The following is a 19,132-nucleotide window of genomic DNA, read 5'->3' on the forward strand; positions in this document are numbered from 1 at the left end:
ACTTACCTTTAAAATTGGGTGGTAAATATTTGCAGTACCAAGTTTGGCGCGTACGCAGCGAAATCTGACCCGAAGCGATCAGAGGTCATGACCTCCTGATCTCGCCTTGAGCGAGATTTCAGCGGCGAGATTTGGCGAGACTATCATGCCGTCTTTGGCTTTTCCGATATATTCTAATAAGTATGCAAATATTTCTAGTCAAGGACTCGGAGAGTTTTGTATTTTATAGATATGCGCAAATCGTATGACATTTTTAATATTGAGTAACATTCATACACATATAAAGCTAGAGACGAAAGAAAAATCTACAAATTGAGGGAAGAAACTTTAGATTTTGGGAGAATCATGAAAATGCTAAAAATGTATGGAGAAAGCTAGAGATAAACGGAGAATGCAGGGAACAGATTGAATTAAGGATAATAATGAAATCGATGGATAGAAATATCTACAGACAAACCAATGAAAAACGGAGAAAGTGGTAGAATGGAGAAATTCGCATATATTTGAATAATCAAAGTTTGCATATATCGGAAAATTCAATGGTCCTCTAATCGACTGACACGTCATTCATTACGCATGCGTGAAAAGTGTTTTAAAAGTTCCGGGGTTCGGACCACAAGTGCCGGTGTTTTGGCGCACAAAAGTGGATTTCTTCCCTTTCGGTGAGTATTCCAACATCTTTTCCTCAGAATTTGCAAGAATACATTATGATCTCTAAGTGGCATTCGTAGACTGCTCAATAGGCAGCGGGAAAAGGGAGAAAATAAGGCTGATTTTATCGCGTTTTGGCGCCGGCGTCAAAATCGCGTGTGAGCATTTGACCAGATCAGACGACAAAAATCTTGCTCAGGCAACCGAACATGTCAGGTTCAAAAACAAGCTTTTAAAATCAATTCCTTCCAATGTCAGGGTTTCAAAATAATACAATTTTGTCAGAAAATATTATCCATTGCTTTGGATACAATATTGTTTTTCAGGGCGCATTTTTGAGCCGGATATTCCGTGAGTTTGTTTTCTCTCCCTGAAAAAAAATCGTCTGCAAATAAAGTTGTCAAAACTGTCCGATAGAAATAATTTCAGGCGCTAGATATACTTTATCTATTATTATATTTCAGCCATACCATATATGGTATGGTGAAATATATTGTATTCGTAATGTTTCTTTCTTTCTTTCTTTCTTTCTTTCTCCTGTCAAATCTTCAAAGCGATTCATCTCCGTCGTTCCGTGACCGAATGACCTGAAATTTGGCACAAGGGTAGAGTGGGTCAATACCGAGGTGCTGTTTTCTCATTTTTTTGATATCTGCCTCTAAAATGATTTTATTGAAGTTTAAAGGTCATGTTTTGACCAAAACGGTATATTGTGGCCCCCTGTTCCCTTGAATTACAATGGAATGACCTTAAATTTGGTGTAGATAGGCATTAGATAGTTGGTAAAATGATCCAAGTAAAATTTTGGGCATAAACTACTTTAAAATGCTTAACTTCAGCGCTTTTCTGAGGGGAAATTGGTTTTCTTTCGGCTTCCTGCCGTGAACTCCAGTGACCCCAGAGCCCACACGTGCCAGGTGCCAGCGGTCTGGGGAGAGCGAGAGATAATTACTTTATGGACGCCAGCCAATCAGCGACGAGAAAGGCGAATGCTAGTTAATATTCATAAGCGGGGCCTTGCAATCCCGTATATACACAAACAGATGCATATTACAGCCTTACAGTGGCCATATGGTCCCCTTTGCCGGGTTTGAAATTGTAGTTTGCGAGGATTTGGAGTTCAGACAGGGTCATTTGAGCGGTAGCGGACGGTACGCGTGCATTGAACGGTTAGTGTCGATGAATTTACCAACATTCCGCATGGCACTATCAATCATTTTCGGCAGATTTGGACAGGGAAAATTGGACGGCTTGCGTTTAGTTTTGATACGTAAGTTTGACAGTGGCGAGAATGCATGTATTTTTCCCCGAACAAATGTAGGTACTTCTAGTGTTGTTGTTGTTCTTTTTTGACGTAAACTTTGTACATTCAAATTGTAAGTAACTTTAAACTGCCAGAGTTTGAGCCCAATAAAACACTCTCAATACCAGAGTATCACCACTGACCTCCGAAAAGAAACCCCCGAACAAAGTAGAAACACCTATCCTCCAGGTCTCGCACGCTACGAGCAGGAAATTATAACACTCAGACAAGATTACGTCCGATGGCTGATTGCATACAAAGTAAAACAATTTAACAGTGGTATGCAGGGGCATATACTTAACAAAGAATTCGAAGGAAAATGAAATATATAGATAAAGCCAAATCAAGTTAACTTGTTCGTCCTGGGATTTTTCAGAAAAGAAATGAAGCGACAGGGTGGTGAAATTCTTGTAAAATTTCGAGACGTCTCCGTTTATGTAATGGCTCATACAAAACAAGAAGAAGATTGAAGTTTTTAGCTTGAAAAAAACAACAACACTCCTACTACACAGTACCTGCACCTGACAATTATTAAAACGTATGCCCTACTTGCTTAAAAAAAAGTTCACTGCAATAATAAATGCACCCACATCACAAGGAGATTATGACGGTACTTAGACCTAGTTATCGAAGTGGAAATTGTTGAATGGCGTCATGTAATTTCATGACGAAAATCTTCTGAATGGAAGATGCGTTTTTTTTCACTCTCGGAAAAATAGGAGCTGCCGCAATTCTAAAAACCAATCAGTTATGCATAGGCGTTCCTGTGGAAGATTATATTCTTCCATATGGGCCCGGGGCATATTGGGCAAGCTCTGTTTTGACATGGAATCAATTCACAATATTAGTTCTCTTTTGGGGATAACTTACATTAAATATTGCATTTTTGCGCAGGGGTGACTTGGAACAGTCCAATGTTGCGTGGGAATGGGTATGGCTGAAATATGCTGTATTTGCACCCAAGCAAATGTCGGCCTTTCTAGTTTCCGTGCAATGATTTGACTGTCTTGGTGACTCTATCGTCCTTTGCTTTTTCACGATGTATTGCCCTGGTACAAAAATCAATTAAAGAACGCCCATTTTATTGACACCGAAATTAATACCGCAATTTGTTCTGCTACAAGAGCGTCCTTCATAAAATATGTCTGCGTTGTAATTAGTCTGTCGAGGAAAATTATTTTACAGATCATAACATCTATAATATTTCACAAGACGAAGCAGTCGTGGGAACTTGTTTTAAACTCAAAACGGGACGGTAGTATATGTATTTTTAAACCTAGAAATTGAAAGTAGGTCACCACACCAATCATGAAAAATGTGTGTTATTTCAAGACACACATTTACCATTGATTGCTATGTACTGCAGCGACATAAATAAATGAATGGCTATTACCACTTGCACCTTTATGAACGAAAAGCTATTAGAATCTCGGTAAAAAGACATTTCTAGGTAAGAAAATCCCAAACAATTTTCTCATAATGCGTCCGCTGTGCCTATACCTATCTAATTCAATACCAAACTGATGGCTGTGATAGTAGAACACATTCATTTTTCGCCAAGCTCTCTGGAGGGGAAAAACATATTGTTCTATTCTGGTCGGTGTTCAATGACCAAGAACGGGTTCTCGGAAATACAGTCCCAGCGAGACTCGGTATTGAATATGATCGCGCTGTGGTACTTATGGGATTTTGTGTGAAAGATAAAACTCTACTTCTCCAACTTCAAGGCCAAGCAATATTGATCATGTTCTTTTTTATATGTAGTCATAATTTTGACTTTGAACTTGCCATATTCTTAATGCGTGATAGTTGCGTTTAAAAGGTACCAAGTAACTGTAGACACTGGAAATCACTATCAGATTAAGAACATACAGTAAAATTAAGAAATTATGATTTAAAAGTCTAAGAAGTGGGGAAATTACCATATTATCCTATTCTTGTTATTGAATGCCTAGAAGAGGCACCCAATAGAAGACAATTGGTCATCTTTATTATTGAAATCACCAAGAAATCACTAAAAAAGCACATAAAATAGGAAGTGGGAATTGGCCCTTTATTGCCTCTTTACTGCACAATTGTGCAGGCCATATTTTAAAACATGGCATATTGCCGTGTCACATTTCAGTGATCTGTCAATTTATAGCTTTTTTTCTATATGGTCAATAGTTGAAATCGCTAGCTGCAAATAAAACGTACTGACCTGAAAGGAGACAATTGTTTACACACAATTTGATGCTACTGTGAAGGTTATACTAGTAGGGGGATGCCACGTATACCTGGGGTATAATTACATTGTGTACCTATTGTTATGTAAGTCAGCTCAGAATGTCATTGAAAATGAAAGCTCTCAAATTACTGGGATTTCTATGAATCAGTATGATGAATGGAAGGGGATGAATGATAAGTTATGGTTGGTTGAGTAATCATAACTGGAAATGCAACATTTTTCTACATGGCCTAACACAGAAATTGTTTTTCAGGCAAGCGATGACAGCTGGTTCTATAAACAATACAGCTTGTCACACTTGGTGCATTTCTAACACATTGTTTTACAGTGAAGTGCTACACAATATTTAAAGGAGCTCATACATATGCATGTATTTGATGACAGTGATTTCTACCAGATTACATTACTTTGCTCTAGATGTGTCAGGTAAATTTACATGTATATTGGAAGCCACTCTCAAGATGAAATTATGATCTGATTTGTTTGTATTACATGCCTGGAAAACTGCCTCATGATATAATGTACCAGGTTTGTACTGAGAATTATAAGGTGTATAATCCGATATCCAGGCAGATGTGTTTGATCCACACACTCGGAAGAACACCCTACTCTTTTTGATAAGAGTGGTGAGTTTTTTAACATGCTCGAAGTGTGGCTCTCCTTAGATATAGGGCCTCCATTTAACATCCTAACACTCTTAGACGAAGCTACTTACTCATTCATACCTGATTTGAGTGAGGAAATTGGTGTAAAGCACCTTTCCTAGGGGCACATCTTTGAAGTTTGAGACCTGTCAGGGATTCAAACCCAGTACCTCTGGATCCAAGTTCTAAGTCAACAACCTAAACCACAAGTCCACCTTTCCACCATACCGTAGTACCGTAATGATGATTTTCTAATGATGCGTTTATTGTCTTTTCTAGGAAGATAACACACCACAATTTTTAGCCATGGAAGTTGCAATCCTGAACCACTCCCTGAAGAGAATACTTCTGACCATTGCCTGCTGTTTGATACTGCTGTCTATCGTGAATTCTGAGGAAGATTATTACGAACTTCTGGGGGTCGAAAGAGATGCAACGAACAAGGAGATCAGGAGAGCCTTCAAGAAGTTAGCACTGGAGCAACATCCTGACAAAAATCAGGTATGTCAATTGTCATTTTTGATATCTTTAGGCAAACATCTTTAGAATAAATAGATGGTGGCATATGTGTAGTCAAGTGGTCTGGATTAGTAAGAAGCCGAACGGTAAATTCGAATTCCAGCTGTGTCGCTCAGCCGTCGTGCACATTACTGGAAAAGCAGTAAGTATTAGTCTATAGAATTAGAACAGGACGTTAAAGCACAATCCACTATTCATTATACTCGTCAAAAATAGCTAGGGGAATTTTCCTTGTACATTAAAATTGTAAATATTGTACATAGTGTCTATCATCTCTGTCGCGACCAGTGGAAGAATAGCTCGTTAGTGAGTCAAACTTGCCCAAGATTACTTGCACTTTTCAATCACTTTCACAAGACAGTAAAATTCCCTACAGTGATGCTAAAAATTCTGTGTACCGTACCATTCTAGATTTGTATTCTGGTGCAGTAAACAGTAAAAGCCCAAATTGAGATTATGATGTTTCCCAAAGATGTGATTTACGGCCTTAAGTGCCGACGTGAGTTGCCGCGATAATAGACGAGCTACTTAAGAAAAGCGAACACTCTGGGATCTTCAAGGCTAGCACTTTGCTTGAAATGTCCCTATTCTTGTCTCCAGGCTACATACTCTATCTATGATTGCAGAGGCCGGACTCTAACATGTGATTCTTACTATGTCTCCCAAGACGCAAACAAATGGCTCATCAGGTTGCAAGGAAGCAAGTTTTTCTTACTGCGATTTTGTTATTTATCTCAAAAATGCAATTAACATGTATGATATGTACCAAAAAATATCACATGAAGTGATCTCTATGTAGAAAACATATATATTGATTGAAGAAATAATAGACAAGCTACTTAAGAAAAGTGAACGCTCTGGGATCTTTTGCTAGCACTCTGCTTGACGATTCCCTATTCTTGTCTCCAGGCTATAATCTATGATTGCAGAGGCCAGACTATAATATGTGATTCTTACTACGTCTCCCAAGACGCAAACAAATGGCTCATCAGGTTGCAAGGAAGCAAGTTTTCCTTACTGTGATTTGGCTATTTATTTGAAAAACCCAATTTAGTTGATATATGATAATTTGATTATTACATACTGATAATATCAGATGAAGTGTTCTCTATATTGATTGAAGAAAGGGTATATTTCCAACTACCTTGTCAGCATTATTATTGATGCATTGGAGATAGAAAGATATCAGACTTGAAAAGTTTCCAAGGAAGATGCAATGGTTGCTGAATTGATGGAGATATGGTGATAAAAGCTCAATGTCTGGTGTGATACTGTAAATCATGTACTCTTCAGTCTTCTGATGTTTCATGTTTTATGGCTGTAGAAACAGGGTACACTTTAATTGGGCCATTTTGGTTTTATTTCCTATGTGTATATTTTGCTTTTCATTACTTCAGAGCTATAGTTTTTATACATACTATTAGTTGCAAGCATCGAATCATGAAAAGATGTACAATACAGTAACATGGATATAATATAGTAGACCAGGTCCGGAAATAAAACATACCCTATTGGAGTTCAGAACTTCTTTAGTAAATGTAAGTTGGTTAGTGTCACTGTCAGCGCAGAAAAAAATAAGAACGGATCATGCCTTCGAGAGTTATCAACCAAAGATTGATGTGTACAGAATTCTTTTTCCCTACAATTATCATAGAGTGGAACTCATCGCCACCAAGTACTGTTCGTAGGGACATCCTAAGTTGATAGCTTTGAACATTTGTTTACAGCTAGGTGTGGAAAGGTTAGATGAGACAGGTAGTTAAGTGTAATAACTGTAATACATCCACAAAGATTAGACATCCAGGTAATAAGATATGACAAAAAAGCAGTTACTCAAGCAACTGGATATGATTTTGGAAACGGTTAGACGTTTCAGATAGTATCCACTATCTTTCGTGAGTGATAATACTGTAATAATATGTCCAGCTGATACCGTGCTGCGTACTTACAAAGCTGGTGTATTACACTGAAGGGCAGTTAGAATGGTTATTTAGATTATATAGAATGATAGAGTGTTAACTGCTGATAGCTTCATTCTATGACTATGAGGCTAGGCAGTAAAATCACCCCATGACTTGGATAATAGGGGACAAATGCTTTAGAAAAGCAATTACAATTTGAAAATGGAGATCTAGTATTATATCGTACATTTTGCACTTGTAGCTTAAGAAATCTCTAAAAAAACTCAAAATGATGAATCTGTTTCAAGTACAGATTAATTTCTTCTCACCCGACCAGAAATATCACATTATCACTATATCAGTAATGCATGTATGTCGGATGAATGTTAAATACGCGTCTTGGTGCCATGTCATGCAAGGCAACACTTCAAAGAACAGCAATGCCCTCAACAAGTGCTGTCAAGATTGAGTTGGACCCATTCCAGGTTTCAAACTTACTGGTCTGTAAGTGGCTGGTACTGTTGGGATTTGAATCTAAAGGGATGGTTTTAGTTCCGTGATCTTTGTTGACTTGGTGTGCAATCATCGCCGCTGTGTACAGAAATTTTATTTTCAGTGTGTCTGAATATTTGTGTTCTTGTGTGTTTGTAGGGTATTTCAATAAAATGTCAGAGTGATGGGAAGTGATTAGGAAGATGGTAACACACAAAGTGTGTTAGCCTTTTAGGAGTGACAGGAAGTAGAGATCAGAGGTGGTAGAGCTAGTAGTCAATTATCAGACATGACAGGTCATGAGGTCAATGGAAGAGTCCACTGATACATGATCACACCAGGAGGTATTGTATATTGTCTGTCAGTCTTTTTGCACTGGTACATTTTCTATCAGTATCATTGTAGATTCAGTGCCTTATGTGTTACTAGCATGAATTGCCCGTGGTATTGCCTCCAGTAGGCAAACCTTTCTTGAATCTATACCGTTGTGTGGATGCATCTGTACCTTTGAGTATTTGGGCTGTAATCTAACCTAAGATGCCATTGATGTCATCATTACACGCGATGGACATCTGAGAAATGTAACGTGGCTCTCGACTGAAAGTGGAGCTGTATAGAAATGTCCTTAAGTGCCTTATAATCTGTTATATGCCATCATCAAAGAGTGAAGGGTCAGATTTGCTGGGTATGATTTTTTGGTCTATAGCCTTTGGATTGTAAGCAAAGTAAGGTTACATAGATTGTGTACGTTATACTTATAGATAATGTAGCCTGTTACCTCATTCTATGGGTGCCAAAGTACAGATATTTGAATGATGCCTTTGGTGGCTAACCTCAGGAAATGTAATACAGTAACTATATATTACTTGCATAACACTGTACAGGGTTCGAAATACACATACTTAACTTGCAATTTGCACATAATTTTTGAGATTTGCATGTAAAATTATTCTGAACTTGCAATCTTGCATGTTGAAAATACCTGGCCTATTGGAAAAATACTGAGGAATTAGACCCCCTACTCTTAGACAAAAAGACAAATGGACGTGTGTCTTTATCCTTTCTTGTTTTTGCCAGTAACTTTCTCCGGTAGCTTTACTAGATGTAATCAAAATTCACCGATTCAAGCTAGCGATACTCGTTGCCATCGCCGCCTAGTTGTATTTTGCATGTAAATTTTTCAAATTGCATGTAAAATTTTTGCCAACTTGCAATTTTGCATGTAGCAAAAAAAAAGTATTTCGATCCCTGCTGTATGTCTCTATACTACTTGGAGTTAGAGCCACAATATACTCTCATGTCCCTAATAAACATACCTTCCGGAATAAACATACCCCCCGGACAAATCTTCAAAATCTAATAAACATACCCCCCGGAATAAACATACCCCCCGGAAAATGACCAAATTGACATGTAGACTGTGTCCATGCCACTTCTGTTCAAGGGAAAGAAGATAATAAGCAGGTAGGTTATTTTTATTTACATATACCTGATCACCAAATCAGTTCAATATAGCTGTATGAATAATGAATATTGAATAACTATAGATATCTTGTTCAAATTATAATATTTTCTCCATTTTCTAATGAAAGGTATACAGACTCCTAACCAGGGGCCAACAGTGCTTTCAAATTCAACAAGTGAAAATTTACATGATACATGAATTTTCTACTCAGAACTTGAAGCAAGTAATCAATAAATATTTTTGTACATTACTTAGAATTACTGGCATATCAATAAAATCATTATAAATATAGCTCCAAGTACTCAACCATATATGTTTTAGACATAACCACCAATTAAAACACACATCAACACTCCCAAAATGGACACAAACTGTTCACAAAGTTTTTGTGAGAGCTCGTCTGTGAAGTAGCCCAGCATTCAGGCCACAAATACTAAATATGTTACAGATTATATTTTGACACTAGAAACCGCTAAAATTAGAAAATTTTATGATTATTTCTGAAATTCAACACTCTGAAAATATATATGACATTTTGTGCCCATCATTACACCGAAATAAAATCATTTTCACCCGTTTACGGCCTCATTTTAGTGATTCGAATCTGCATGCAACAGGGTGCTAGCTTTACTGTCAGTGCGTGTTATTCCTGGCAGCCATGTTGGATCAGTTTCGGTCTTTTTCTTCAAGTTTAAAGCTGTTTTTACGGACGGATTTCTGCTGTTTTTGGAGAATTTGCGGCCCCAAAACTCACATTACAAGGGAAAGAAGGTTCTAATTGTTGTTTCTTATGTGAAGGAATTATCATACGCTGCCGATAGCGCATGGAACCACATGGTCGGAAAATATATACTGTACCTGTACATGCTAAAATTATGTGATCAGTGTGTTCATTTACGATGTAAATAGAGACTGTAAAAGTTGTTTATATAAAAAATTGTGCTTCAAAACGTCAGTGTGGCGGCTTATTTTCCCAATAATAACATTTACTTTGTACATTCATAGCGAAATCGACCGATATTTTACATAATCGCTAGGATGTTTGGGTCACAGTGGAGGGGAAATCCGAGCCGCTTCGGCCAAAAATAGTGAATTTTGAGCAAAAATACCGCGGACATATGGACAGAAAACCCCAAACTTTTTATCATGCGGTTGTCCCTGGTTAGCAAAGCCCCAATTTTCAAAAAAATAATAAACGTACCGTCCCAAATAAGAACGTACCGGGTGGAATTTTCCTGGGAAAAAAATAAACGTCCCGGTACGTTTATTAGGGACATGAGAGTACAGGGATTCTCATGTTATCCGTCAAGCTATGCTGATAGAATCAACTTCAACCATTCGACAGCCAGTAGAACAGATCTGACTTCCTCCAAGATTGAACGTAGGGATCAGGTCTAGGTTTCCTAGGAAAAATCCTTGGAGTTAGAGCCACAATGTACAGTGATTCTCTTGTTATCTCCCAAGCTATATGCTGATAGAATCAACTTCAACCATTCGACAGCCAGTAGAACAGATCTAACGTCCTCCAAGATTGAACGTAGGGATCAGGTCTAGGTTTCCCAGGATGGATCCTTAGAGCCACTTTAAGCCGAGAACCCAGGGTATCAGTTTGTGACCCTTATTACACATTTGTTGGGCCGGGCCCATCGCTGTAAACTGCTGGAATTGCTTGCTGTCAGATGTGATGTATTCAGCAATGAATAGGGCTGTTTGGGTCCCAGAGCTGCTGTTGACTTTTGCCACAGTTGCTTTTTGAGAGCGCAAGGTGCCGGTTATAATAGCGAGTCCCAATCTCAGTGCAAAGCAGGGAGCCGTTGATTCTTTTAGAAGGGAGTGATGTATTATGTAGAAACATGACCAGAAAGCAAAATTCAATAGCTACCATTGCAGGCTCCCTAGTTTTCGGCTCATTATTTTATAGTATGTGCTGTTTTCTGATTATACTGGGTAGTTGAAACTTGGTACAATTTGAAAAAAATCTTATGCATGTTGTTGTACATGTACCTCTTTGAAATACAGTGTACATGATTGTATTTAGAATTTTTTAAAATTTATTGTTTTATTCATTTTGTGAATTTCTCTTAATAATATGCATTTTCCTATTGGCACCCATATACATGTTGTATACTGATATAAAAATGCAGCAACAGGCACATGTGTGCATATTACAAGACTCTGAAGACAGGAAATAAGACTTTTCATAACCTATTCTGGGACCTATGGCCTAACTTCCTGTCAGTGATTTCCAGTTGCCTAGCAACCTTGCCATTGCGATCTTTCCATCCTACCACTCCTAATACACCTAATACATAATCTCACATCCTGCAACCAATTACACAGGCTGAAACAATACCTCCATTTTCACGTAGGTAAATAGCACATACACATGTAGTTAAAGAAGTCCCACCAAAAGCTTGTTACAGAAGCTAGTGATATTAACTGCTCACAGCAAATGTAGAATACTGTCTGTGTGTCATTATATTAATATGAATTGTTATTCATTTTTCCTCAAAAAAGCATTTCATAGTTTAAGAAATGATCTCATTTTTTAAGGTTTGACTTCTGAAACTGTTAGCTATTGCAAAGGATGTTAATCGTGATATATAGGTTATCGAACCATGTTAATGATCACCTCATTTGGAATCATTTTCCTGATGGCCTGTCTAATGATACTGCGCCAAGGTAGTATAGGTGATTTATTATCACCATATACAGGAAAATAATGAATGCATGAACATCATGATGTAGTATCTTGTCAGCAGTATAATATATCAGCAACAATATGTAGCAAGATGAAATGAATTTGAAACTTGCTTCCAATGAATGCACATTTGTAAATCCTGGTAAGAAATTGGTTTGTTATGAATAAGACTATTATGATGGCCATACGTTTTAGATGATGTATACAATCTTTTCATGACGGTTAATGCATATGATACTAGGAATAGCTAAACTTGGCATTGAACCTTTTGTTTGGTGTAACATTAATTTCTTTTATGATACATTGTATGTGAAACATGTCTAGCTTCATAATGAGCTCCAAACTATGGTTGAATGAATCTACACAATTAAATCATGAATTATGGCAGATTTTTTTGTGTTGACCAATGCTTGATGCCATGACTGACAAGTAACTGGTATCAAAGTCTCACTCATGGAAAAGTCTTACTTGCCCGATCGGACAAGTGGGGTAGGATGTGCTCTTGTCCGGACATCACTTTTACTTGCCTTGGACATCCAACTAGTGGACTTGTCCAATCCTGAAGAGAAAGTTACTAGTAGTCTTGCAGTTCTATGTGCCAATGGGCACTACAACTACGACGTACAAGGGTCCAAACGAATGAAAACACTGCATGGACTATTTATACATGAAGGTACACATAACAAGCATCATAGACATGCGAAACCTTCTTGTCTAATCTGAATACTTCACATGGGTGTGCAGGTCGATACAACAGGCAGAAAAATCTTTAGCAAAGTCATCAGAGCTCTGATTAGTTCACAGGCTTCTCCACAAGTTCTGCCAAATAGTGGCTGATAGATGTCCTTTCATTGGTCTGGAGGTCAGAGACGAACTTGGACTATACTATTCACATTGAGGCAGTGCACAGTACGCTGTCACAGTGTACAGTATGCTGTAACGTACTGTAACTGCAGAAATGTTCGCGGTGGATTAATATTCGCGGTTATCGTGGTGACCACTTCACCGTGAACTTAAAACCACAGCGAACATTTTTCTATTATGGAAATAGACTGCAGTCTATATGGTGTTACCGCAAACTTAAATCCACCGCGAAAAGTCATTTTTCCCAGTACCGCGAACTTAAATCCCCGCGAACTTAAATCAATTTACAGTATACCGTATACAGTCCAACTGGATAACTTTGCATTTACACACGCTGAATTATTGTACAGAATACCCTGGCAAATTTTGTGTGCAATTAACCTGCTTCTACTGTACATGTTATTTTCCCTTGATGTCAAATGATTTCAACAATTAACAAAGCACACATAACTTAAAAGAATGCATTGAATAATCTATGAAATTCATTGCTAAGTGATCTGTCAAATCTTCGGCAGCATTAGGGTTGGGTATTCCCAACTGCAACCACGATAGCCATGTCGTTGTCTTTGACGTGTGTCTATTTGGGGACTGAAGATTTTTCGGGGAGGACTGAAAGTGGTCATCTTACAACCAAGTCTGACTATGGAAATAGTAGGTAGAAATTAGTAATTTCTATAAATTACATTACCTGTTGGATGTACATGAATGGCGCCGCAGGTGTGGTCGTAGCTCGAATGCGAAGGCACATGTATGCTCGCCTGTACACTGGGCATACGACGACAGTACTGGGTTGACCAGTAAGCCCCTAAACGTGTGAACACCTGACTATAGCTAGGGTTCATTTTTTTCTAAAAGTGAGTCCAAGATCTGGTCCAGGGTCATTTTATTTTTGGACTTGGCCAAGAGGAAAACAGGATTTATACATCATGTACACAGTAGGTACTGGTACCCACCCCTACGTAACATTCATTGCAGCATTGTAGCAGCCTCTAGTGAAAAGGCCTAGGAGTAGGAGGCAATCACAGTAAATGACAAATTTGTTGAGATTGGATGGACGAATCAAGCACTGTGTGATGATCTCTGACTCATTCCTAAGGCTATGACCATTTGACCATCTCATTTTACAAATTGCCAAGTGAAACTGCAAGGCTTATATTGTCCAGAAGACCTTGATACTATTCACAAGGAAATTGAACCCTACAAATTGCTTTCTTGGATGAGCATAAGATGAGAAGAAGACCTTGAACCAAAAGTCTCTCATTTCATCTCTCATCACATCCATCCCTTTATAGGGGCACCAAAGAAGATCAGGTCTCTCCACCCTTCTTGGTTTTCCTTTCTTCTTACTGTTTCACATAGAGCCAAGTCTTTCCACTCTCAGATATCATTCTCAAATCTTTTCTATTGCCTATCCCTCTTTTGCACCAAAAATAAAAATTTATTCAATGTTGAAAACAAAAGTTTGGAGTAGGGGTGGGTTTCCAGTACAGAAGATTCAGGTACAGAATCTAGTTCAGGTCCAGACTGACCAGAGTATCAGGTCCAGGTCCGGACTTGAACCTGGACCTAATCATCTCTGAAAACTTGTGAATGGGCGATACTCAATCAAAACAATGGTCATTTTGCTACAAAGGAATCTGTTTAATGGAGTATCCGACATCCACTGGCATGTTGAAATCCTACCTTCATTTTGTAAACAACACCAACTGTCTCAGTCTGTAACTTAGACCAAGTTCAACTGTACATGTAGAAACTTTGTTAAAATGACCATCAACTCTCCTCTACTTTATTTTCTTAGACTGGCAAGCCATGAAACAACCAAACCTTGCCAGTATTAATTGTTCATTTTCTAATCGTTCCAAAATCCGCAGTCCACTGATTTTTTTTCAGGTCTGGTTTTATCCGGACCGGTTCAACAAGGGAAAAAAAAGTTTTTTACTGGTAGAGCGGACCAGTACGTATACCCTCTCCTAGTCTGGAGTATAGATCTGAGTGATTGTTGCAGCCTCCCTTCCTGCCAATCATCCAGGAATCCCGCAGTTATCTGTATTCGATGTCTCATCAGCAGAGTAGTTACACTTTTTCAGTGATGACTTCCCAACCATGAAGAATGCCAAGTAATTCCACTGTTTGCGACGTGGCGAAATTTCCAGATGCATCAACCCCACAACCAGAATATCAAGAAACCCCGGGACAGTTCTAAATGAAAATGTTGTGTATGCTGAATCGTTCCGCATGATTGAAACAGATTACGCTTGCCGGTTGGAGTCTTTTCAGGACGTCCGAGGAGCTTGATGTCAATCCAGGCAGAAATGATTTCAACTGCCAATTTGGCTGTGATAATTCTCATGGATTAATGTGTGAAGACACTCTAACGAGTTGGTGGTTATTACTTCCTAATGCTTGAAGCAACTCCGAGAATGATAAATTTGATGCATTTTTCAGTAGAAAATTATGATACCATTCTAGGTTGAAGCAGTTTCAATGATGAAGAAGTTTCCTGAATGTGTGTGTCAATGATGAAGAAAGAAGAAAATGCATGAATGTCAGCAAAAATATATGTTGTGGCATACCTCGGCTGCCAACATTTGATATAGGTGTGTGAAGCCATTTGGTATTTTACAGTATCACACTGGCTTTTACTTGTATCACACAAATTATTTGGACACAATGTTGCATATGTCCTGTGCATTACATTCACCATTCATTGTCTATGATTTTTATGTTTGAAGACACCAAAAAACTGCTGAAGATTTCTGCATTAAAATGTGTGGGTTTTCTTTTTGGTGAGTGTAATATTTAGTGGGTCAAGTTGGCCTTTACTTTACTAGTAGGCAGTCATCAGTTACATGTACTTTCACTCCTGTACCTCAGTTGTATACAGAATATAACAAAGTGTATTCTCTTTGTGATGTCTCATGTAATGTTTATCCTCCACAAAAAAGATAATATGGATGTCATCTGTACATACAGGATTCTGATGATCCGACACCCCTACAGAAAATACCAATATTTCAACCAATGCTAGATAGATGAAAAATGATATGTGATAGTACACGTTCTAAAAACATGCACTGAGTAACAATCCGTTTTAAGTCAACATTTTGCAAGATGATAACTGACATCAAGATTTGGGGTCTCCAGAGGATGTCATCCGTGAAATCAACTTTATGTGAGTGGTAACAAGTTTTGAAATGTCAGGGGTTGACACCGCTGACTTCAATCTGTGTATCATTATAGTGGCAGTTAGGAATGTCAGGTTCCATATGTTTTTCAAATGTGAAAGGTTATCGTGTTGACTCCCATGCTAAGAAGTTTGAGAAGTCCAGAAATTAGTGTTGGGACTTGTATTCTCTAGTATGTAACTTGTACATGCTATAGGGTGCGTAGTCCAGTTTTTTTAACGGCCTTGCATTTGAATTCTGGCTGTGTCAATCACCTATTTGTTACTATGATATTTGTAAGAGGAACGCTACTGAAAAGGGCGCGATTGGATCCTTCTAATCTAAGGACAGGACTTTAGACTGTGGCCCAGTCTGCATTGGGTTTTTAAAGAGCCAGGGAAATGGACCATTATTATCCTGTCAAACATTATAGAACAAAGAGTTTTCTATTTTGAACACCCACCCACATTAAAGTCATGATCCGTCCCAGTGGGTCAGAAATTTCAAAGAAAAACGCTTCTATGTTGAAGACTACACCCCCCAAGTATAGACTGAACCCAGTGGATGTAGCCTTCAACAGAGAAGGCAACACATTTTTTTACCTTTTCTGAGAGGATTTCAAGCCAAAAAGTTATAACCGGCAGTTCTGTCCTATTATTAATTGTTGTTTTTCTGTATTAGTGTTGAGATAGAACCATGAGCGAATAGCGCCTCTGTTCTCTGTCTTGACCAGCTAGAAGAATAGCTCTTTGCTCAGCTAAACTGTTTGTCATTAATTTCAGTTTTTTAAATTCTCATCAAAGTAGGTGTATACTTTAAGGATAGATTGTAACAAGTTGAACGTTAAGCTGACCTCATATCTTTAAATGTAAACACATCTTTTCATACAGCTCCCAAAAGGATGACATTTTTTGTCGTTTGATGATTCCTAGCTTTCAGGATCCAATGTCACGGTTCAACGTGCAAGCAATAAATGGTTAAGTACCTATAAGAGAGTTTCCTTGTACTCTGACATATGCATGTTCCTATCTCAGAGTAACATGACTGCCAGTTTAAGTATCAGATGTAGTCAGCAAGTCTGGTGGATAGATCACTCTTTTGTGTACCCTGACTTTTACATGGCTTTGTACTATCTTGTAAGTTGACTGGAGGTTATTTATCTACGACAATGTTTGAAATACTGGGCGTATTTCATGTACTTTTGTGCCCCCTACATTGAAGCTGTGCAGCTAATTTTCAACTTGGGGTGCACTTATTGTGACTAAGCTTTACCCACCTTTATTCTTTAGTTTAGTGCACCTACAATTCTCGTAAACGAATTTTGAGCCCATATTGGATAAAACAAGTGAAAGAAACTAGGCATACTGTACATACTGAAGTTAAAATGTCCATGCTACGACCAGCACAGTCAAACATAAAAAGGCATGTACTAGCAAATATACTGTCTGTTCCTGTGTTTTTAGAAACAGTTACCTTGAACTAGAGTTTGAACCTGAAACCTATATTACAATGTCCACCACGTTCCTTGAGACCTTTGGTATGTAGCGCATGATGTTCTTTATGCGCAAAAGGCACTCCGTGTCTTATCCTGATTAGCTCATGCTTTTAAAGCTGTAAAACTTGGATCACCTCTCTAACACCGGTTGTAAACTTTCTTTTAGGGTACTCTGAGATGCTGCAAATTGTCAGATATATCGCCTGTAGCAGTGCAGATTTATCTCTCTGAAAAATGAGGATAAAATGTTTAAATTTTATGTTGTTTTAAACTCTCATAATGTTAAAATGATAGTTATCTAATAAAGAACTGAAAATTAAAGACAAAACAAACTTATTAGATACTGTAACACAAGGTGTGATATTACCGGCTATGCCAATAGTTAGGGACGTTGACATTTTTACCTCCAGGAAAGAGGTTCACCTCAGATGGAGGTACTGTTTCTGGTTGTGCTTTTGTGTTTGTACCTATAGCTACCGGTAGTATAACTTATAAGGTCTTTTTGATGGATTTGTAAACTATGAATTTTAGTATGTTCTTGGTAGTAAGTGAGTATTTTTAGGTACTGTGCACAGCATTAGAGGCTGGTACCCCCTTCTTGGAAATCGTGTGGTATAGTCCATGTCTGCCTGATGAGGTCAATGACCTCAAATTGGGACATCCAAATTGAATAGCACATGATAAGGCTAGTGTTATGGCACTAAAATTCTCAAATACCCTAAATTCACAGAGCTATGAGATCTTTTATTTCTTGTTCAGTTGTTGTTATCTGTTAGCATTTTGCAAATGCAAGCTTATTCTCTCTATCAGACTGAGTGTTCTAGCTAAAGCCAGCCTAAAACTTTGTTCCATCCCCAGGATTTTGAATGGAAGTCTTGTCGAAGGCGTGACGGTCCTTGGGGGTGCAAAGACATGCTCCCATCTGGAATGCTATTTCCTTGATTTTGAAGGGCAAATTTTGCTGGTAGACTCAGCTTGGTTCAATTAATTTCTATACATGCCGACTTTTGTCCGTCACAGAGGATGGAGTTGGCAAATTTTTTGTCTGTCCCTAGCAGAAAGGAAGGACAGAACCCTGCTCTCTATACAGCTCATTGACAGTCTACCAGCTGTTGTCACAGTCCATCCACTGTGCTATTCTTGTGGCCACTGCTTATACAGGACTGCTTAGCAGGATGTTGCTGTACTTGCTGTATTGATTTGTGAAGACTGCAGCAGGATGTAACATGCTGTGCAAACAAGGTGTTTGTCAATGTACAGCTTTTCCTACAGCTTAAGGATTAGTCAAGAGTCATTCCGTAGTCTGGGTTTTCTCAACGTTATAACAGGGTTCTAGCCAGCATCTGTCCTTCCAAATTTTGCTGCTGGGGATGGAAAAAAATTTTGCCAATTCCTTCCTCTGTGACAGACAAAAATCGTCATATAAAGATACTAATTGAACCAATCCTAGTCTAACTGCCAAATTTGCCCCTTAGAATGAAGGAAATAGCATTTCAGAATAGAATAAAACCTGCAAAGAACCATGACTATAGTAACATGATATACATTACACTATAAGTATGATAAATGTAATACTGTTTAGTCTAATTACCATTGCTTTGACTACCACTGTGCCTCCTTATACTTGCAACTGAAGACTTTTATGCAACAAGTAAAGACTTCATGTATGTGATTTGCAGTTTTAATTATTATAGTCATTGTAGTGT

General features: G+C 38.2%; 2 protein-coding genes across 7 annotated transcripts in view; one reads left to right on the plus strand and one right to left on the minus strand.

Moving 5' to 3' along the window:
- The window catches only part of LOC118405237 (anion exchange protein 2-like), a 52,872-nt gene extending 52,766 nt beyond the window's left edge, over positions 1–106 (minus strand). For 2 of the 5 annotated variants that reach the window (XM_035804629.1, XM_035804623.1), the window contains exon 1: positions 7–106. The gene's annotated coding sequence lies outside the window, so the exon portion shown is untranslated. The remainder of the gene's footprint in view (positions 1–6) is intronic. The other 3 variants (XM_035804630.1, XM_035804631.1, XM_035804624.1) reach the window with 3 other exon arrangements.
- A 405-nt stretch (positions 107–511) lies between these two features.
- Positions 512–19,132, plus strand: part of LOC118405379 (dnaJ homolog subfamily C member 10-like) — a 90,921-nt gene continuing 72,300 nt past the window's right edge. Inside the window, exons 1-2 of one of the 2 annotated variants that reach the window (XM_035804861.1) lie at positions 512–662; positions 5,105–5,326. In XM_035804861.1, coding sequence (XP_035660754.1) covers positions 5,132–5,326 — 195 coding nt within the window. In that variant the 5' untranslated portion in view covers positions 512–662; positions 5,105–5,131. The remainder of the gene's footprint in view (positions 663–5,104; positions 5,327–19,132) is intronic. The other variant, XM_035804862.1, reaches the window with a different exon arrangement.

Source organism: Branchiostoma floridae, chromosome 18 (assembly GCF_000003815.2).
Source record: "Branchiostoma floridae strain S238N-H82 chromosome 18, Bfl_VNyyK, whole genome shotgun sequence".
Taxonomy (NCBI): domain Eukaryota; kingdom Metazoa; phylum Chordata; class Leptocardii; order Amphioxiformes; family Branchiostomatidae; genus Branchiostoma; species Branchiostoma floridae.